The sequence below is a fragment of the Pecten maximus genome, chromosome 14 (genome assembly GCF_902652985.1).
Source record: "Pecten maximus chromosome 14, xPecMax1.1, whole genome shotgun sequence".
NCBI classification, from domain to species: domain Eukaryota; kingdom Metazoa; phylum Mollusca; class Bivalvia; order Pectinida; family Pectinidae; genus Pecten; species Pecten maximus.
Genome location: NC_047028.1, coordinates 19,836,976 through 19,859,958, shown reverse-complemented (window position 1 = coordinate 19,859,958; position 22,983 = coordinate 19,836,976). Strand labels below are relative to the sequence as shown.

The 22,983-nt window shown below is 37.6% G+C and overlaps 1 protein-coding gene across 3 annotated transcripts; it reads right to left on the bottom strand.

Moving 5' to 3' along the window:
• Window positions 1–5,335: 5,335 nt before the first annotated feature.
• Window positions 5,336–22,922, bottom strand: LOC117341940 (zinc finger B-box domain-containing protein 1-like). 3 transcript variants are annotated; one of them, XM_033903818.1, is made up of 22 exons: window positions 22,807–22,922; window positions 21,506–21,627; window positions 20,980–20,991; window positions 19,854–19,967; window positions 19,305–19,407; window positions 19,099–19,141; window positions 18,430–18,560; window positions 17,601–17,696; window positions 17,287–17,345; window positions 16,781–16,850; window positions 16,091–16,319; window positions 15,184–15,495; window positions 14,643–14,770; window positions 13,076–13,099; window positions 12,167–12,249; window positions 11,161–11,628; window positions 10,547–10,758; window positions 9,828–10,113; window positions 8,590–8,942; window positions 8,071–8,196; window positions 7,715–7,847; window positions 5,336–7,433 (listed from the first exon to the last, which is right to left on the bottom strand). In XM_033903818.1, the coding sequence occupies exons 2-22, from the start codon at window positions 21,589–21,591 to the stop codon at window positions 7,358–7,360; spliced, it is 3,144 nt and encodes a 1,047-aa protein (XP_033759709.1). In that variant the 5' UTR covers window positions 21,592–21,627; window positions 22,807–22,922; the 3' UTR covers window positions 5,336–7,357. The 3 variants fall into 3 exon arrangements, with proteins under 3 accessions (XP_033759709.1, XP_033759711.1, XP_033759710.1); XM_033903820.1 differs by lacking the exon at window positions 13,076–13,099; XM_033903819.1 differs by lacking the exon at window positions 20,980–20,991.
• Between the last annotated feature and the right edge of the window lie 61 nt (window positions 22,923–22,983).

Genomic DNA, 22,983 nt, shown 5'->3' with positions numbered 1-22,983 from the left:
TACGACTGACTGACACTAGTATCCCGGTACTGTTGTACGACTGACTGACACTAGTATCCCGGTACTGTCGTATGACTGACTGACACTAGTATCCCTGTACTGTTGTGTGACTGACTGACACTAGTATCCCGGTACTGTCATACGACTGACTGACACTAGTATCCCGGTACTGTCATACGACTGACACTAGTATCCCGGTACTGCTGTGTGACTGACTGACACTAGTATCCCGGTACTGTCATACGACTGACTGACACTAGTATCCCGGTACTGCCATACGACTGACTGACACTAGTATCCCGGTACTGCTGTACGACTGACTGACACTAGTATCCCGGTACTGTCATATGACTGACTGACACTAGTATCACGGTACTGTCGTACGACTGACTGACACTAGTATCCCGGTACTGTCGTACAACTGACTGACACTAGTATCCCGGTACTGTCGTACCACTGACTGACACTAGTATCCCGGTACTGTTGTACAACTGACTGACACTAGTATCCCGGTACTGTCGTATGACTGACTGACACTAGTATCCCGGTACTGCCGTACGACTGACTGACACTAGTATCCCGGTACTGTCGACTGACTGACACTAGTATCCCGGTACTGCAGTACGACTGACTGACACTAGTATCCTGGTACTGTCATACGACTGACTGACACTAGTATCCCGGTACTGTTGTACGACTGACTGACACTAGTATCCCGGTACTGTCATACCACTGACTGACACTAGTATCCTGGTACTGTTGTATGACTGACGGACACTAGTATCCCGGTACTGCTGTACGACTGACTTACACTAGTATCCCGGTACTGTCATATGACTGACTGACACTAGTATCCTGGTACTGTCGTACGACTGACTGACACTAGTATCCCGGTACTGTTGTACGACTGACTGACACTAGTATCCCGGTACTGCTGTATGACTGACTGACACTAGTATCCCGGTACTGCTGTACGACTGACTGACACTAGTATCCCGGTACTGTCGTACGACTGACTGACACTAGTATCCCGGTACTGCTGTACGACTGACTGACACTAGTATCCCGGTACTGCTGTATGACTGACTGACACTAGTATCCCGGTACTGACGTACAACTGACTGACACTAGTATCCCAGTACTGCCGTACGACTGACTGACACTAGTATCCCGGTACTGTTGTACGACTGACTGTCACTAGTATCCCGGTACTGTTGTACGACTGACTGACACTAGTATCCCGGTACTGTCGTATGACTGACTGACACTAGTATCCCGGTACTGTCGTCAGACTGACTGACACTAGTATCCTGGTACTGTCGTACGACTGACTGACACTAGTATCCCGGTACTGTTGTGTGACTGACTGACACTAGTATCCCGGTACTGTCATACGACTGACTGACACTAGTATCCCGGTACTGACGTACGACTGACTGACACTAGTATCCCGGTACTGACGACTGACTGACACTAGTATCCCGGTACTGTTGTACGACTGACTGACACTAGTATCCCGGTACTGTTGTACGACTGACTGACACTAGTATCCCGGTACTGCTGTACGACTGACTTACACTAGTATCCTGGTACTGTCATACGACTGACTGACACTAGTATCCCGGTACTGTTGTACGACTGACTGACACTAGTATCCCGGTACTGCTGTATGACTGACTGACACTAGTATCCCGGTACTGACGTACGACTGACTGACACTAGTATCCCGGTACTGTCGTATGACTGACTGACACTAGTATCCCGGTACTGCCGTACGACTGACTGACACTAGTATCCCGGTACTGACGACTGACTTACACTAGTATCCCGGTACTGTCGTACGACTGACTGACACTAGTATCCCGGTACTGTCGTACGACTGACTGACACTAGTATCCCGGTACTGACGTACAACTGACTGACACTAGTATCCCGGTACTGCCGTACGACTGACTGACACTAGTATCCCGGTACTGCCGTACGACTGACTTACACTAGTATCCCGGTACTGTTGTACGACTGACTGACACTAGTATCCCGGTACTGTCGTACGACTGACTGACACTAGTATCCCGGTACTGTTGTACGACTAACACTAGTATCCCGGTACTGACGTACGACTGACTAACACTAGTATCCCGGTACTGTCGTACGACTGACTGACACTAGTATCCCGGTACTGTCGTACGACTGACTGACACTAGTATCCCGGTACTGCTGTATGACTGACACTAGTATCCCGGTACTGCTGTACGACTGACTGTCACTAGTATCCCGGTACTGTCGTACGACTGACTGTCACTAGTATCCCGGTACTGTTGTGTGACTGACTGACACTGGTATCCCGGTACTGTCATACGACTGACTGACACTAGTATCCCGGTACTGTTGTATGACTGACTGACACTAGTATCCCGGTACTGTCGTACGACTGACTGACACTAGTATCCCGGTACTGCTGTACGACTGACTGACACTAGTATCCCGGTACTGACGTACGACTGACTGGCACTAGTATCCCGGTACTGTTGTATGACTGACACTAGTATCCCGGTACTGTCGTACGACTGACTGACACTAGTATCCCGGTACTGACGACTGACTGACACTAGTATCCCGGTACTGCCGTACGACTGACTTACACTAGTATCCCGGTACTGTTGTACGACTGACTGACACTAGTATCCCGGTACTGTTGTACGACTGACACTAGTATCCCGGTACTGTTGTACGACTGACTGTCACTAGTATCCCGGTACTGCCGTACGACTGACTTACACTAGTATCCCGGTACTGTTGTACGACTGACTGACACTAGTATCCCGGTACTGACGACTGACTGACACTAGTATCCCGGTACTGTTGTACGACTGACTGACACTAGTATCCCGGTACTGTCATACAACTGACTGACACTAGTATCCCGGTACTGTTGTACGACTGACTGACACTAGTATTCCGGTACTGTTGTACGACTGACTGACACTAGTATCCCGGTACTGTCGTACGACTGACTGACACTAGTATCCCGGTACTGATGACGACTGACTGACACTAGTATCCCGGTACTGACGTATGACTGACTGACACTAGTATCCCAGTACTGTCGTATGACTGACTGACACTAGTATCCCGGTACTGTCATACGACTGACTGTCACTAGTATCCTGGTACTGTTGTACAACTGACACTAGTATCCCGGTACTGTTGTACAACTGACACTAGTATCCCGGTACTGTCGTACGACTGACTGACACTAGTATCCCGGTACTGTTGTACGACTGACACTAGTATCCCGGTACTGTTGTACGACTGACTGACACTAGTATCCCGGTACTGTTGTACGACTGACTGACACTAGTATCCCGGTACTGTTGTACGACTGACTGACACTAGTATCCCGGTACTGTCGTACGACTGACTGACACTAGTATCCCGGTACTGTTGTACGACTGACTGACACTAGTATCCCGGTACTGTTGTATGACTGACACTAGTATCCCGGTACTGCTGTACGACTGACTGTCACTAGTATCCCGGTACTGTCGTACGACTGACTGTCACTAGTATCCCGGTACTGTTGTGTGACTGACTGACACTGGTATCCCGGTACTGTCATATGACTGACTGACACTAGTATCCCGGTACTGTCATATGACTGACTGACACTAGTATCCCGGTACTGTTGTATGACTGACTGACACTAGTATCCCGGTACTGTTGTGTGACTGACTGACACTAGTATCCCGGTACTGTCATACGACTGACTGACACTAGTATCCCAGTACTGTTGTATGACTGACTGACACTAGTATCCCGGTACTGTTGTGTGACTGACTGACACTAGTATCCCGGTACTGTCGTACGACTGACTGACACTAGTATCCCGGTACTGTCATATGACTGACTGACACTAGTATCCCGGTACTGTTGTATGACTGACTGACACTAGTATCCCGGTACTGTTGTGTGACTGACTGACACTAGTATCCCGGTACTGTCATACGACTGACTGTCACTAGTATCCTGGTACTGTTGTGTGACTGACTGACACTAGTATCCCGGTACTGTTGTGTGACTGACTGACACTAGTATCCCGGTACTGTTGTACGACTGACTGACACTAGTATCCCGGTACTGTTGTGTGACTGACTGACACTAGTATCCCGGTACTGTTGTATGACTGACTGACACTAGTATCCCGGTACTGTCGTACGACTGACTGACACTAGTATCCCAGTACTGCTGTATGACTGACTGACACTAGTATCCCGGTACTGTCATACGACTGACTGACACTAGTATCCCGGTACTGTCGTATGACTGACTGACACTAGTATCCCGGTACTGTTGTACGACTGACTGACACTAGTATCCCGGTACTGTTGTACAACTGACTGACACTAGTATCCCGGTACTGCTGTACAACTGACTGACACTAGTATCCCGGTACTGTTGTGTGACTGACTGACACTAGTATCCCGGTACTGTTGTACGACTGACTGACACTAGTATCCCGGTACTGACGTACGACTGACTGACACTAGTATCCCGGTACTGTTGTACGACTGACTGACACTAGTATCCCGGTACTGTTGTACGACTGACTGACACTAGTATCCCGGTACTGTTGTACGACTGACTGACACTAGTATCCCGGTACTGACGTACGACTGACTGACACTAGTATCCCGGTACTGTTGTACGACTGACTGACACTAGTATCCCGGTACTGTTGTGTGACTGACTGACACTGGTATCCCGGTACTGTTGTATGACTGACTGACACTAGTATTCCGGTACTATCATACGACTGACTGACACTAGTATCCCGGTACTGTTGTACGACTGACTGACACTAGTATCCCGGTACTGTCGTACGACTGACTGACACTAGTATTCCGGTACTGTCATACGACTGACTGACACTAGTATCCCGGTACTGTTGTATGACTGACTGACACTAGTATATCGGTACTGCCGTATGACGGACACTAGTATCCCGGTACTGTTGTACAACTGACACTAGTATCCCGGTACTGTTGTACAACTGACACTAGTATCCCGGTACTGTCATATGACTGACTGACACTAGTATCCCGGTACTGTTGTATGACTGACTGACACTAGTATCCCGGTACTGACGTACGACTGACTGACACTAGTATCCCGGTACTGTTGTACAACTGACACTAGTATCCCGGTACTGTCATACGACTGACTGACACTAGTATCCCGGTACTGCTGTACAACTGGCTGACACTGGTATTTGTGTATACTTGTAATTGATTTTGTTAATTGATACTGAACACAAGAATGAGCAAGGGACAAAACAGACAAAAAACCTGAAACCTTTAATATATAATATAAACAAAGTGTCTTTGCCATTTTGCTACAATTGACATTCAGACAGGCAATAAAACAGTTTGATAATTGAGTATACATAAAAGGCGGCTATTATTGATATGAATATGGATTTTTTAAACATAAAACTGAAAAAATGTACTAATTTAGAAATACATTTATGCGTACATACAAGGAGTTGCTATTTAGCTACACATAAACACATTACAATCGTGCACGGTTTCCTCCTTAATGTGTTCCCTAGCGTTAATACTGAATCTCTTTATATGTATAATTCGGCCTATCAAAGCCATACATATATAACAAGTAAATAAATAAACAACAAAATAGAAATAACCATATACTCTATCCATTCATCACCAAAGAACAGAACACAAAAAGACATTATAAATTCAAAACATATTCCCTATAATTTATTAGATAGCTCTCACCTCTATTCAACTTTTCTCTGTAGATCAAATGCCATTACTTAACTTCTCTCTGTAGAATGTGACCCTTTTGCTAGCTTATCTTCATTTGACATGCCCCTATTTGACATTTTTGACATGTCCCTTACCTCTGCCGAACCACTCTAATCAATTTCTCTCTGTACGTGTCCCCTATCTATTTGACACCTATTAGCAAGGCACGCCCCAATTTGCTTTCCTCTGTAAGAAACACTCTTATTTGACTTACTTCTGTATGAAACATCCCCAATTTGCTTTTCTCTGCAAGACACGCCCTCATTTTCTTGCTCTTGTACCTATTGACTTGCTCTGTAGGACATGCCTTACATGACACCTCTGTTTGCTTTCCTCTGTAAGACACGCTCTTATTTGACTGCTCTCTGTAGGACACGCCCCTTTTTGATATGCCCCGTTTACTTTTCCCTGTAAGACACGCCCAATTTGACGTGTATACTGCAGGACACAACTCTATATGACATGCCCCTTTATGACACGCACCTCTTTGCTTTTCCCTGTAAGACACGCTCTATTTGACTTATACTGCAGGACACGCCCAAATATGACTGGCCCCTTTTTGACATGCATCTTTTTGCTTTCCCCTGTAAGACACGCTCTATTTGACTTATACTGCAGGACACGCCCCTTTTTGACATGCACCTCTTTGATTTCCCCTGTAAGACACACCCTATTCAACTTATACTGCAGGACACGCCCCTTTTTGACACGCACCTCTGTGCTTTCCCCTGTAAGACACGCCCTTATTTGACTGGTCTCTGTAGGACATGCACCGCTTTGCTTATATCATTACATTTGTAAAATTAATAAAAGAAACCACTGTGTAAGACTTGATTTACAGACCTGAAGTTAAGACATAGAAAATTAGTTTCCTGTCAGTGGCACATGTGTAGTTACAGGTGCGTAAATGAGAATCAAATTTATTTCCTTTTCAGATGTTCATCATATTTCTTACAATTATTTGTTAAAAATTACATGTAAACTATTGGTCAAAACATACATTGTATAAAGTGCTTCCCATATTGTTTCCAAACAATGTAGAACATTCTCCAGGCAAGTTGCTTTGATTTCATGAAAATGACGATTCATAAAAATTCCTAGCAAAAATGAGAATCTTCCAAATACTAGTAAAACAGGACTCAATATTATACAAATAAACTCTAGATCTGGTGTACAAATATATGAGTTACATAAATAATATGGCTATCAGTGTAATGGGCAGTGACACAGTGTACTGAGTGGACCACAGTACCTCCTACATGTAGCTAGCGTTATTAAAGTCAGTCTATCTACATGTACATTGTACCATGTATTCCAACACTATTTCCAAACACAGATAAATAATTTTTGTGATGAAGGTGACTTAGAATTTTTTGCCACTGCACAATTCCCTCACATGAATATATTTTAACATACTCCCCATTATCAACGGATCAATTCCCTCATATGGTAACATATGTAAGGAAAATTCCCTAGCTATTGTTACAAATTGTCACTTCACTGCAATAAATCTCCTCTTAATAATTTACACATCAATGGAGAGCTTTTACGTCTTCTTCATCTTCAAAATCGTCCTCTTCATCCCCATCATCCGTCAACTCATCTTCCCTGGAAAAAAAGAATGCAATTTGATTTTTTTCAGTCTAATACTGCTGTCTTCCTCACAGACAATACCTGATCTAATTACTTCTACTGCTTTGCTAAGTCTTCGAAAATTCCACAGAAAATATTAATTCAAAATAAGTTATATATTTTCATTTATTTTTTCATAATTCAGAGATAATTTTGAAATTAACCTGACATTATACCTCTCTCTTACCAATAAAGAAATCACGGAAAAATTTGAAACTAAAGTTACTGGACTGCAAATCTTATTCTGTTAGATCTACCTTAGCCTTGAGTTGATGTCATAGCCTTGGTCTTGTTGACTCATACGACTGAAGGAACGAATACTCGCTTGACTGTCAGCACTTCCATTACTACCTGTATCCTCCAACTCCATCCGAGAGACCTTACCATTGGCTGGAAACAAATAACAATAATGTTACATAAATTTACATTATTACATGTTTATAAATGTAAATAGGCAACAGTGTTACGTGAAAATGCAATCAACTTACAAGTGTACAGCATTCTGCTAAAAAGTACTGCTACAAAGGTTCACTCAGCCTAATCAAGCATTAATCTACCTGGTAGTAATTGGTCTGTCCAGTTTAAGGTGAGAACATGTCTCTGCACATCATACCTGTTATTCTTCCTGTCTCTGAGGCGAGCTCCCATTCTAAGTTGTCCAGAGTTTCTTGGTCTTCTATGAAGGAAGCTTCCCTTTGGCCCTCCAAATCATAGTTACTCATATCTTCACCGTCCACAACTGTCAAATATACAGGACATTGAAATTACATAAGTATTTACAACTGTCAAAATTCTGCCCATCCCCAGTACGGCCTGTATTCATGAAACCATACCCATGCTCAGATACACATTTTGTGCTCAGGCTCAAATATAAATTTGATATCTGAATACATATTTGTTCAATGAAGGAATTTCAGAAAGTAAATCTGGTGAGGTATTATTGTGGATGTTTAGGTTTTCTTTTGAATTACTATTTCCCAGTTTAAGTAAGTTTAAAAAGGAAGTTGGGTTGAGCACAGATTTCATGTTTGAGCATGAGAATGGTTTCATGAATAAATGGGTCAGATATCTACACATATATTTTTCTTTTTTTGTCCCTTTAAGGATAACAAAATGATTACATAGTACTTACTTATAGCTCGGGACTCCCGACCTTCTCCTCCAGCCTGTGACCTTGACCGACTGCCAGGGCGAGGGGTTGTACTGGCAAACCTCTTGGTGACACTGACTGGTCGTGGCGTAATGTCCTCAGGTCGTGGGGTGACTGTTGCTGACCTGACAGAGAAACTACTGCCTGGCCTGTTATCTCCAATACGAGTGTCCCTGTGACTGGCAGATTGAGAACTACTGGGTCGTGGCGTACCACTGTCTGGGCGTAATCGTACACTACTACTGGGACGAGGTGTGATTACTTTTAGATTGGAAGGTGTTGGTGGTAGATCAGGGAAGTCATCATCTTCCTCTTCTTCCTCTAAATTATTTCCACTGTTCAAACAAAAGCACATCAAATTAAAAAAAAATTGGTACCAGTGACACTTTAGATGACTAGAAAATGTCTGTAAGACATAAATGCCCCTTGCTGCCACTTGAGACCCCGAAACACAGTTTGGTGAGGATCGCATCAGCAGTTCCTGAGATTAGCTGCCGTTACATTGGGATAGGATGGGACAGGATGAACACAGGTAACACTATATAACCCCCTAACCCCCCACCTCCTCATTGGCATGGCGGGGGCAAAATGATCAAATGCAGTGTTATATATACAATAGTTGAAATAATAAAATCATCAGTATACATCGTGACACCATATATGTACTGAATAAACCCACATTGAGGAATCAGAAAATACAGTACCTCGATCTAGTGACTACATTTTGGTTACTCAATGAATTTCAAAATTCACAGTTAAAATAATGAAGATGAAATAAAACATTTCTTTGAGTTTGCCATCTACTACAATGTTAGCAATCAAGTGCTAACAGTAAATTTTTTCAACACTTTATCAATTACTTGCAATGGGAAAATGAAAAATTCAATGACTTTTCAAACACTTCTCAAATTAAGCCCTTTTAAAATATATACCTTGAAAACTGTCTCTACTCACATAAGCTGGTAAATAGAAGACCAATTAAATAACCATCACGTTTTATCAACTTATATCAACCACCCCCGTTAACCAAGAAGGAAGCGTGTGATTGAGGCATCTTACTGGGAGAGGAAACCTGAGTGTACTGAGAAAGCCTACATGGTCAGGCAGGTGACCCCATACCTTTTATATCTGATCGGGGAATCTAAATCCAGTCATCAACCATCCAAATAGACTTATATGATGGCATAAAGCAGAGCATATACTTTAAATGCAGTACTTACAACTGTAGCTCTGTCTCATCATCGAAAGAGAGCTCCTTGGTAAGGAGAGACATCATATTGGCTTCGGCTTTCTGGGTAATACAGTCCATCTCATTGTTGATGAATGAAAGGACACTGGCCCGCCCTCCAAGGTCAATAGGGTTTGGTTGATCTGTGATATCAAGTGGTACAGGGGTGGTCGCCTCAACCATTTCCATGGCTGCACTGTCCTCCTTTACAGTCTGTGTGTCAATTGTGTCTGCCAGACTGCTGTCAGGTCGCCATGATCGGGGCGCCATCTGATACACTACAAAAAGGCACACATACTCAATGAATATTGCAAATCGTTCATCATTCTTACTTCAAGGATGACGTAGTCTTATCCTAACAGAAAATTTATTCTATGGTGAGTTTCACTGACTATTATTTATTTATTTTTTTTTTTTGCTGGCTTGACCTCAGTTACAAAAATAGCTGATCTTGACCAAATTAATTGAACTTTACCCCAGTTATTGACCTTAAACTCAATTACTTACACTGACTGTTGACCTTGACCAAATGAACTGACCTTGAACTCAGTTATTTACTCTGATTGCTGACCTTGACCCCAGTTATTGACCTTAAACTCAATTACTTACACTGACTGCTGACCTTGACCAAATGAACTGACTTTGAACTCAGTTATTTACTCTGACTGTTGAACTTTACCCCAGTTATTGACCTTAAACTCAATTACTTACACTGACTGCTGACCTTGACTTTTTCGGTACGACTGTCTTTATGTTTAGATGGTGTCATTGTTCTTTCTGTCTGCTCGGGTTGAACACCTAGCATGAAGAATTCATTGAATGCAGAGCTGTAGCTTTTCTGTTTGTCCCCTAGAATTTCATTTTGGTTCATCATAGCCACCTGTAGCAGTCCCTGACTGGGGCCTTTGGTAAGTACACCTTCCCTGGAGACAGATATAAACTCATAAATACACAGGATTCTGATTTAAATAATTTCAAATTCCATAAAAACAGAAAAAAATTAGTCAATCAAGAGTAAAGTAACATATATGTTATAATCATGACAAAAATTCCAAAATTTCTCATCTTAAAATTGTTACAGTTGATTTTAATAAAGTACATTTTTCATTAAGATCAATATAAAAAAAGAAATAATATTCTCTGGGAGCAGTTGGAAGCTACATTTATAATAATGTAATTTTTGAGGTCTCAATACATTTTTTACAGGAGTCCCCAATGGTGAAGGGTTTTAGCAGTTGCACTTTTTCACTTTACATGACATTTAGCATTTTTTTAAACTTGAAATTTGATAAGAGGGGATGTGTTCTAAATAATATGACACCTACCCTTCTATGCGTGAGTTTGCACGACTCTTGGCCCTAGAACCGGGGCGTGATTGTGTATAGCTGTTTTGTCGACTCTTGGAGCGAGCTGACGATTGTGGTCGTGATTTAGCAGATGATTGAGGCCGAGATTTAGCACTGGACTGAGGACGTGACTTAGCTGAAGATGCTGGTGGTTTCATTGTTTCTGTTCCTGTTGTTGTAATGGGCTGTGTTCTAGATGTGTCAGGGGATGAATATTCCACATAACTTTTCTTTGTCCTGTTGTGCGTAGACCTAGGCAGATTTGGTTCCGTCTCTGGAGGTGGCTGGACTCTCTCATAGTCCTCAGGATCTGGGCTTTGTATCATAGGATCAGCCTGTAGGCGAGACTTGGATTTACCACCAGGTGTCCTTGGCGTTCTACGGGATTTACGAGATTTTGGTGGCATTGTGTCAGTAACCACATTGTGATAACTGCTTGAGGATGATCTACATAATTGGAAAAGGAAACCATGACAATTATTCAGTAAGATCAAAAAATATTTTCTGGACATCACTTCCATTACTTTGTTAAACTACATTAGAGTTATAACAGGACGATAATACCACAGTACTTATATAATTAGTTGAATATAATGTCAAAATGAAAACAACTGGGCAATGGCATTCGAAATTCATAGATGATATGAATGACATATGAATCTGGTATGCTTATATAGTGACATTATTATGTAACGGTAAATACTTTATGAAATAATCTAAGGAACATCTCTAGTAAAATGATAGTACAATCAAACTTGTTACATGTGACCTTCCAAGGGAGGGAATGAAAAGGTGACAGGTGGTCTCTTAATCCAGGTTCAGGTAACTAGTAAAGTAAATAATGTTAGGAGGGGAAAATACAGTCACATATGAGAGTCTCTTAATCCAGGTGGTCACTAAGGCAGGTTTGACCGTATACCATCATGGTATTATAAATATTCACAAATGATTTGAATTATTTAACGGACAGATGAATGTTTCCTACCCATTTTGATTAAGAGCCCAGTCTTGTGGATCATCCATCTCCTGAACCAGACATGCTGATGTTTCCTCAACTCTCTTCAACGCCTGACAAATAATATCAGATATCATTTAGACATTACTGCTTCAAAATAAGTATCACCTCGTCAATCAGTTCCGTTTAGATTTTTTTAATGAATAGTGTTCAGTCACAGTTAATGTTGATAGTAACAGTGATTACCAGGTGTACTGCTATTCAATAACCTGGAAGGTACAGTATATATACATGTATAGGACTCATCTTCATGATAATATGTCTATTAAGGTAAAACTTGGTTTAAAGAGACATATATAAACAAAATCGAAATTGTACAAATAAATGCCGGTAAGTTCAGAAATGTAATTAACACAATGATTAATATCTCGAGTAAGACATCATATTATACTGGTTTCAGGATCATCATCAGGATAATTTATTTTTTTTAAAGGTTGTTTTTACAAATATGATCAATCTAGAATAATTTTGTGCATGACTAGATCACTATAAACATACAGTCATAAAGTCTTAAAGTGAAATACAAAATGTATTATAAAAATTAAAATAAATTAATAAAAGAAATATTATAAATGGTGAATATTTTCTTAAATATAAAGTGAAAAACTGAACTGAAATATGTGATATTAAGATATCTTGGAGGGAGTCGATGTGGACTTGTTATCTGAATTATCCAGTGCATGAAAAAAACTGATCACAATCATATATATATACATGTATATGATTCAATAATGGGATTTGAATGGTGATCATGTACTATTTAAATGTGACATCAGCAAATCTGACAGATGAAAATGTTATAAGAATACAGCTCTAAATAATAGTAAGCGATTTTTTTGTGCTGCGGGAGTTTCAGTCAACACATGAACACACACTTACTGAATAATTCTCTATCACACTCTCCTGAAGTAAAAAAATCCTTATTGTAATTCATTCCATGTCACTATGCAATCAAAATTTACAGTTCTTTTTAGTGCTAAATTAGCAGAAATGTGTGGGAAAAGACTGGCCCAGACAAGAAGTAACGTGACCTATAATTATATACATATGTATATGATTTGTATCTATAGATAATATGTCTGTAGTCTGACGGTCCGATTGTCTCAAGAGATACATTTTGTATTTCCTTCAGTGTGATAAGTAAAGAAAAAATGTCCTGTTAAGTACAACCAAGAGCTTGTTGTCTAGGGAAAATGCAATTTTCACTCAGGACTATGCTATTCCCTTTAATGTGAGGATCTAGCTGTAAGTACGGTAGCTACTGTACATATTTATGATCGATATTTCATGTTAGACATATATGTTTTAAGTGATTTATTACAAAAAAAAAAAAATCAAATAGAGCAGAAGGATTTAACAAATAAAGAAAACTGTTTTTGTCTGGACATATATTCAAAATATTGACCAAAATATATATCAAGGGAGATAACTCTTAACACAAAAAATATGGAAACTAAGGCCTGTGAATTACATGTGAAACATTCAGCAATATAATGATAATTTCGAATGTGATGCAATATACTATAATTAACTACTTAACTACTTTTTTCCTTTATTACAAATAAGCAAAAATGGATTTCAATAAAAGGTGAATAAACAACTAATTTCTGATGAAAGGTATATGGTAACTAAATAAAACAATCAATTCTCTAAAAAAAAAATAGAAATAGATCTAGACAACATTTACTAAATTCTGGCAACAATATATTTGTGTGATGTCCCCAATACTTACACTATTACTATACATGCTTCTTGGCATCTACAATATTTTGTTTGATTGAAGTTGTTAAAAAATTAAAAATTTGTCACTCAAAACTATTCTGCCCTTACAACATATCACACTATTTCAGTTTAGAGAATAAGTTATCACATTCTGATATTTAAGGTTCTAATGATTTAACATGTACCCAGTATTGACATATTTTCATAACTAGAATCTTGCCTTGAGGCCTAACTTATCAACTTTTATACTTTCAATTACATTTTGCTGCAACAATTTTCAGGCAGATATATGTTTGCCACAGATTATAAATGTCCCAACTTGGAATTTTTTGCCTGAAGAGAAAGTTAATTGCCACTATAGCGGCTAGTTATAGCGATTAAACTGTTGTGAACTTTTGGCAACCTTTTCTGGAAAATAGATTTTTTTTGCAGCAAACATTTAGCTTGAAACGTTTGTAGGGTATAGAAATATTCAATTGATATACAATTTGTACAATTACTTTGTGAAATCAACTTTTCAATTAAAAATGTTTCCGATATGTACTCATAATTATTATATAGTTCTATAAAAGATACATGAGAAAACAGTTCAATGTTAAAAAAAATATAGCCACTCTTGATTATCAGAGGTAGGAGATCACATTTCTGTTTTAAAGATTTTCAGTAATTTCCAAAAACATAACAGTTGTGATTTTATGATTGTCACCTCTATTATCATACTTACTGGACTATTGATATCATCGTCAATCTCCTCAATCGTCATACCCCCACTGACTGTTCGTGACGGCTGGCTGGACCCAGACTCAGAATACTTGACTGCTTCATATAGAGATTGGAAGTTGACTGGTTGTACTGTAATAACACATAGATTCTCAATGTAACAAATATAACCCAGTATCTCCAGGTATAATAAGATTTCAGTAGGAACAGCAAGTTGTCAGAATACACAATTCAGATTCACTGGCAGTTGAATATGAATTCTTGATCTCAAATTTCGTTTAATTTAAGATTAGCACCCTTCAAGTTTTAAAAGGCAGGACAGATCTGTCCAAAACATACATGTATATCTTTCCTTGCTTACAATCCTAATACCGGGGGATAATAACAAATATATGATTAACTAAGATATATATGTGAATATTTTACATAATACACCTTCAACTAACTAATTTAAAAGAGTGAGAATGCTGTGGTACATTTTGATTCCAGTCTCATCTCGACAGAAACACTTGAACAAATGTAACAACAATGATGTACGGTCTTACATTCTTCTTCTCTGGATGAGAACAATGGCTCCACGCGAGGTGTGGAGGGTCCGGCCAGCCAGGGGTCCTGACGTTGTGTCTGATGTCGATCTCTGGTTCTGTGATCCTGGAAGGGTGTAATAGATCTTGACCTAGGGTCAGGCTCGTCATGTCCCTCCCAGTCCCCGAGTCTGGGGGTGGCCATCTTATCCACTTCTGTCCTTCTGTGCTTCTTCAGTAAAAGTCGATCCGCATAGGACATTGTGGAGGTAAATTTTATTTCAATGTTTTCTTTTTCTTCTATTGTTGATGTTCCGAATTCAACCTGTACAGCTGTAAAGATAAAAAGACATGATTTTTAGCATAACACTTAAACCACTTTTTGTTGGTGTTGAATTTGAAACATGTAGCTAGTTTGTAATACTTTTTTATTAACCCTTTCACCCCTAAGTAACTTTAATGGACTCTGCCATTCATTCATCATTTGAAGTCCAATATGGTCAGTGGGAGTAAAAGGGTTAATAAAATGTAATATCAAAGGTAAATAATTATTAATAAGTTTACAGCAAATAATAAGACCAAATAAAATTCACAAACAAATTGTGGATCCCTCATCAACAGTCACAGATATTTTTAAATTACAATTTGGACAAAGAAATTTCATTGGCAAGTGTGTAAATGTAGAAATCTTAAACAATGACAAAAAATAATGATGTATGTTATGAAACATCAATTGGATTGTAATATGTATATAATAGTTACTGTAAACCTCATTTTCAGAAAATGATTGTTCAGTCTTACAGAATATCGTCATTGGAATCAGGAACATGCTGTCTAATGCTCTCTAAAACTTTGACAAAATTTTGTTAAATATTGACAGGAATTTACCATCAAAACCTAACAAAAAATAACATTAATTTTGACTTACTTGGAGTTTTGACAGGCGAATAGGCCACTTTTCTAGGACTGATACGTTGTTGTTTAGGTGCAGGTTTGGGAGGGGTCATAGGAACATCTCCATTGTTGCCGCTTCGCCATGCTAAGAGGGCCTGCTGAAAGGATGCTGCACTCTCTGCCTCATCATACTCTCCACCTATCAGGCCATTCTGGTCAAATGATCCGCTGGCTCCTTCTGGGCTGTTACGGTCCCTCTGGGCCTGAAGGACATGAGAAAATGATAACAGCATGTAGTTATAATTATGAGATCTAGTTAGGAACAAATAAAGTAAAAAATAAGTGATATAGGGATCAGACCATAGGGTTGATTTTTGTGTAAAGCTACTCTGCAAATTGTATGTTCATAACTGAAATATTACGTTTTTGCACCAGTGTTCAAGGATTGGTCTGGTCACTAGAACTTGACCCATGATGCAATGTTTCCCTATTTTAAATTACTGTTAATCACACAAAATTAAATAAAGAATTTTGTTGAAATCAGAATGAAATACGGTATTAAGCATGCATAATGATATTTCTGGATGGGCATTTGATGTGTCACAAGATGATTTCAGAGGATATTATATCATTATCTACAAAATCTAATTGTTTCTGTTATATACTGGCATATCACAAAAATGAACCGTAATAACTTTACTTTGAGACTTTAAGGTGTAATTACCCGAATCTTTGCGAGGTAAGGGGCCTCAGCGCCCTCTGCTGGTGGTGGTGGAGCATGGAAATCTATACTCCTGGAAAATTCATGCAGGTCAAGGATGATTTTCTGTACAACTTTGTACACATGTTATATAGTAATGTCTTTGATTTTTGTCTACCTAAAATATTCACTCTCTTACAAACAAAACCCTGGAACCTCAGACTTATTTTTACAGAAATACCTTCATTCTTTCCTTTTTCAATGAATATATCATGAAATTACACACACAGTAGTATAATGTTTCATATTAAAGTTTCCTTTATTTGAAATTCTATAACTTCATAATAATTACATCAAAACTTTCAAGACTTTCATGTTAATTTCATAATGAAATGATGAATTCTTCCTCAATTTTTCTGAATTCAAATGATTTCAGTTTAATTAGGGAGGTAGTTTGCCAACACTTAAATTATGTATATCTTAAAGCATGTATTTTTTTAAATTATTTTACAATAGGATGTGAAGCCTACCTGTCTCCGTTGCTTGGCTGTGGTGGTCGGGGTGACATACAAACACGTGGTCCTGATGCCTACAGTTCACAAATACATTTTTTAAGTTGTTGTTACAAAAATATAATATCATATTAATTACAATTAGGATTCTAAAAAAAAATAATACATGTACTAGAGCTGCAATCACATTTTTACCTTTTTGCACTTAAAATTCATTTGCACTTAAAATTCAAAGTTGCTAAAGTATATTATTTTCATCTTTATTTCAATCATTAATGCAGAACTGTTTGGCGAATATTTTGATGTTTCACATAACAAACATTACTACTTACTGAGAGAGGGACTGATCGATGTTTCTTTAAGGCACCTCTCAGATGGAAAGCAGCAAAGCAGGTAGCACAGTAATGTTCTGAACACTGCACACATGACTGTTAAATTTAAAATTAGATATCATTGTATATTTATTGTATAATTCTGTTGAATCATTGACTACAAAATCACAGTGAATAACACATTCTTGGTAAAATGAATGGTGAAATGTGTTTATCAATACAGGAATGTTAAAAATCTTAAGTCAATTTTTGTTGAAAAAAGAAATCTAGTTGTTTAAAGTTGAAAATTAATCTCTCACATAAAAGAAAGTTATTTTAAATAAACAGAAGAATCTAATTCCTAATCATAATTGGATAAGATTTTTTTAGAATCTAAAATTTCCAAACAAAATTTTAAACTTATTTTAACTGTAATTATAGACCAAACAAACTTACAATTTTGAATTTACTTTAACTGTAATTATAGACCAAGTATTCATCTAAGGGGTATATACAATGTATACTGATCTCTTCCAGTACCATGCTACTAAAGGTAGATAATTTATTACAGAGAGTTGACATTGATATATATATCTCATGATAGATGATATCATCAGAGAAGAATTACCTTATTTATCCATCAATAAGCTCATGCATGCCTGAATATAAACCCATCCAGGCATGTCTATTGCATTTCAGCAAACATGATAACAAAATGCTATGTATTTCATTGACCTATAGCTGCAACTTGTCAATTCCCCACTTTAAGTCAAAGTTTATAATTTGAAGGGAACTTGACCCCCTGGGCTTATTACAGTATAAATACTGTAATGTTTTTATTTATACTGACCACTGCTGCCTTCTTCTCCTCACACTGACCACACTTTGGCCCTTTGACATTCCTTTTCCTGGGTGTGAGTGACGCCTCCTGCTGAGCAATGTAACCCATAGTGCCAGGGTGTTTAGGTCTCTCCGGTACATCTACAAATAATAACATTTAATTATAGTGATATAAAAAACTGTCTATTACACGTATATAGGTATGTAGGCACTCTCATTATTCTGAGACAGTGAGTCAATGCTACCCTTACATACTTGAGAGGTAATCCTATTTTAGCACTTTTTCCTCTTGAAGCATTACGCTAAATTACATTTGCGCTAATTAAATTTTCTATGTGCTTTTCCTACAGAGAATATGAAAATGCACTATTAAATCCTTCATTGCGCTAATTTGTTATTATTTGGAAATGTGTACCAAAATTAATGCATTTTCAGTTTACCAATTTACGAATCAGGGTGAACTTGGTGCTTTGATTATTTATCAAATGGCATTAATACTCATCCCCACATTATCAAATATAGATTGCTAAATAAATTGATATAATAATATATAATTGTATGCAGAACATTTCATTTTGAAATTAATGATCAACAATTAGCACAATTGCTCTATCTTACATACCTTTTCCTTTAATTATAAACTGAAACTGACATCAGTATTGGTAAACCTGTAACATACCTAAAGCAGAATCTTTCAGCACCTTCACTTTTCTCTTGCCATCCTGTAAGAAATAAGACATATTGTATGCTTTGGTTTTACTGGAAACACCCAAAAACAAAAATCCTCTACAACATACAGATCTAATTCAACAAGTTGCCAGTACGTATATATATATGAAGTTCGATCACAGGAGCTTTGGTGGACTGATGATGTGAAGATTTTACCTTGACAGCTGGGGCTTTGGCAGGTTTGGCATTGAGTACATCAGAGGCGTAGCTGTTGAGATGACCAGTCTGACCACGACTCCAGTAACCACCCCCTTGTCTCCTGCACAAAATAGACCAAAAGATGTAGAGATATGTGATTTATACTCCTATTAGTATATATACATGTATACACGAATATCAGATCTCAAGTTTAAAGTTTATACAGGATATATGAAACAATTTAAAAGCCTAGCTTTTACAAGATAAATAAAAAGACATTCAATTAATTTCTATTAATGGTAGCTACAAAGTGAACATTAATACAAATACATTCAATGGACTTCAGAGTAATGCAAGCATTATATAGTCCCCTCATCTCTATTCAAAATAAACAATACACAATAAACAAAGAGCAATTCGGTAGCCAGGACATGAGAACAAAAAACAATTACAATAACTCTGATCTGTATACAGTAGCTGGGGCATGAGAATAAAGAGCACTCACTCTACAGACAGTAGCTAAGATGCTAAATAAAAGGGCAGTAACTCTGTAAAGTGTCAACTTACTCTCTCTCTTCCTTCTCTCTGTTCATTGCCATCCTTAATTCCTTAAGCCGCTCTTCCATTTTTTTACTCTCTGTCTCCAACTGCTTTGTCTCTCCTTTAGCTTTCCTGATGTTGCTATAACAAGGAATTAATGAATTTATGAGTTGGTTACACAACCATTGCCGAGATATATTTACATCAACTTTATATTGTTGTCAATTTAACTTGTTAATGTTTCTGTGTCTTCAAATTGTAGTTTCTGAAGGAAAGTTGAAATCAGGAAACTCATCGCTTGAAAATTTAGTAACAAATAAAATATTATTAAAGATAACACTCTTTTTCAACATTAAAATATGAAACTATTTCAAATGAATCCATCTCCTAACTCACCATATATATATGTGCTATTTAGTATACAGTGGATTGATTGTTTTTACTAAGAATAAATCAGAAATAAACATTATGATTAAAAAAACAAATCTACAATTGTACTTTAATGTCTTATTCCAGTTTTGTACTTTCCTAGTGACAGCTATACAACCGTTCAACAGAAAAGCTGTACAGCAATTTCAGAGAAAATGAGAAGTTTGTGCACTTTGAAAGTATTCAATAGACAGCATCTGTGTTTCCTTGTCTTTGATCATAAAGATATTCATGTACGACAGAAAGTTGAAAGCAGAATACAAAGAGGTGAATGGTGGACATGTGGTGTACAACAATTATGCATGATGATAATGTATCTAAGGACTTAATGATGTCTTTAGGGGATTTTCATGCATTAATGATGACAAATCATGCACGAAATAAAAGTGAAATTCCTGCAAGTGCTCTGTTTGTGTATCTGTTTTCCTTGCAGTATGATCTTAAGACTGGAATTCTGTGAAATGTGCATCACTTTGAGAATGTTTACAACAGGTTTATCCAAATATACAAAACAATATTGAGCTTTTGTCAAACTGGGAATTACATACAAATGTGCATTTGTATAAGAAAACTGATAGTGTATTCCAAAAACAAAGACATCTTAACCAAATGAAAGAAATGTATGGGTACCCAGGGCTATTTTTCTGTTACATGCAGATATGAAAGTGGTAGCAATAAGAATTTCCAGGGAAAGGAAGCTCACATTTTCTACAGTACTACTTACGTATAATTAGACCTGAGAACAATTCAAAACAGAACATTATATTAGGTTCTCAGCTGAATTTCTGAGTAGGCACATTTCTGTACCATATGTAAAGAAAACGACTATATTAACCAGGGTATATGAAATAGGCTGACCCTCTTTCTGGAATAGAAAGTCTGTGTTTGTTAACCATATGCTCCAATTCCTTAACTACTCTGATAGAAAATGAGCTAAGCAAAAAGCAATGAAAAAAATAACATGTGTTTGTTGTTTCATCATGGGTCTACACTGTTGAGAAATTCAGGATAGCTAAATATAAGTACAAAGATAACTATAATTTAAAAAACAGACCTTAGGATACAATCCTGAATTTAACTGATATGTCTGGACAAAGTAAGACCAAATCGACTTTATAAATATACTGGCAATAAGTATCTTTTACCTTTACAGTAAAGGTGATAGATATTGTAATTTGATCAGTCCAACTATTGTAAACCATAGACATCCTACTGTTAGTGGAATACTTTAATGTTGGATGTGAACTTACATAGCTTTAAGTTTGGTAGAGACATCCTCCTTTTTGTTGGTATTAATGTTGAATCCAGACATCGTGCTTGGCTGTTCTATTCTCATCTGAACTGATACTCAAAGGATTTAAAGTTTTGGTTCCTACAAAAACAAAATAAAACTTTCTTATAGAGATCACCGCTAATTAAAATTAAAGCTCAAACAAAAATCTTACATATGACAATTATGCGAGTTTCTTTTCTTTAGGCATCATATTTGGATTCAGAATGCCTTTTGTGGAAAACAATTCACATACATAATGTAGGTTTTGCATATTGATTTACAATCTAAAAACAGATATCTCTATTAATTTAATGATAAGAGATATCTGTATTCAAAATACCAAATATCTGTATTTTAAATAGATGTATATCATATACAATTCAAATAAAGATATATCCAATTTAAATATAGATATATGAATAGAGTTATCTCTAAAATAGATAAAGATATAGAAATCTATATATATACACCTGATTTAAATACAGAAATCTCTAATTTAAATATAGATTCTTTAAATAAAGATACAATGTATCTCCAATTAAAATAAAGATATCATGATTTAATGGGTAAACACAAAAACTGCTTGCTACAGTGCTTTCGAAAGCAGCTTATTAAATACTCCTAAACGTATATGAGGTCTTATTCCACCTGATTACATTGGTGGATATGTTACATGACAGCCTGTCAAAAGTTTCCTGTCGTGTAAACCTCTAATATTATTGGAGTACTTATTAAAATGTTGTTTTTCAGATTACACAAAAGGCTAATAAAACTAAATATATTCAATGAACAGGTTTAATAGTGTTACACTATGAATACAAATTTGGGTGACAGATAATTATCAGCAATCCATATTGTATTAATATCCCTAGTAGCATTTGGTAACAGTAATACTTTCAAACTATACATTACATGTAGATGACTAGCATAGCTAATGACAGTTACATTAAAGCGGTAGAGCGTTGTGCACTGTCCTCTGTCTGCATGACATGCACCGTGTAACTTCTCTGTCCGTATAGTTTGTATACATCACGCATGTAATGACATGCTACGTTGTATGTTATCATGCAATTCATAGCTTTGAAATCTCTCTTCCGATCTGTTCTCTCGAGAACGGAGGAAAATGTCAAAACGTGTTTATTATTCCTTGTTTACTGTGGTTATCATGATAACCGGTGTACATGTCCAGTCAACTCATGTTGTGAACTTACCAGACCTGTTGTTTTCGATGTATTCGAAGAATGATATATTGCGACAGTAACAAACATATACACTTACGGTATTTTCGTCTACGAATTGTTCTCCATCTCGTTTTAAACGTCGATATTACCGAGAATGTACAGCACAGTAAGCGTCCTCAGCAACTAACCTAAAATATGACGGTTTTCTCGCGAGATTTTATTTTCTGATCCGCGTCATTCAGCTGCTTTGCAACAAGCGAATCGCAATGTGAAC

What these genes read in the sequence shown, in the direction of transcription:
- LOC117341940 (XM_033903818.1), bottom strand. Translation starts at nt 21,591, where the DNA reads ATGAGAATAGAACAGCCAAGCACGATGTCTGGATTCAACATTAATACC. An exon ending in AGGAGAAGAAGGCAGCAGTG is followed by an intron (nt 17,697 to 18,429) that starts GTCAGTATAAAT and finishes TAAATTTAACAG; the next exon opens with TCATGTGTGCAGTGTTCAGA. An exon ending in ATCGATCAGTCCCTCTCTCA is followed by an intron (nt 17,346 to 17,600) that starts GTAAGTAGTAAT and finishes TGTGAACTGTAG; the next exon opens with GCATCAGGACCACGTGTTTG.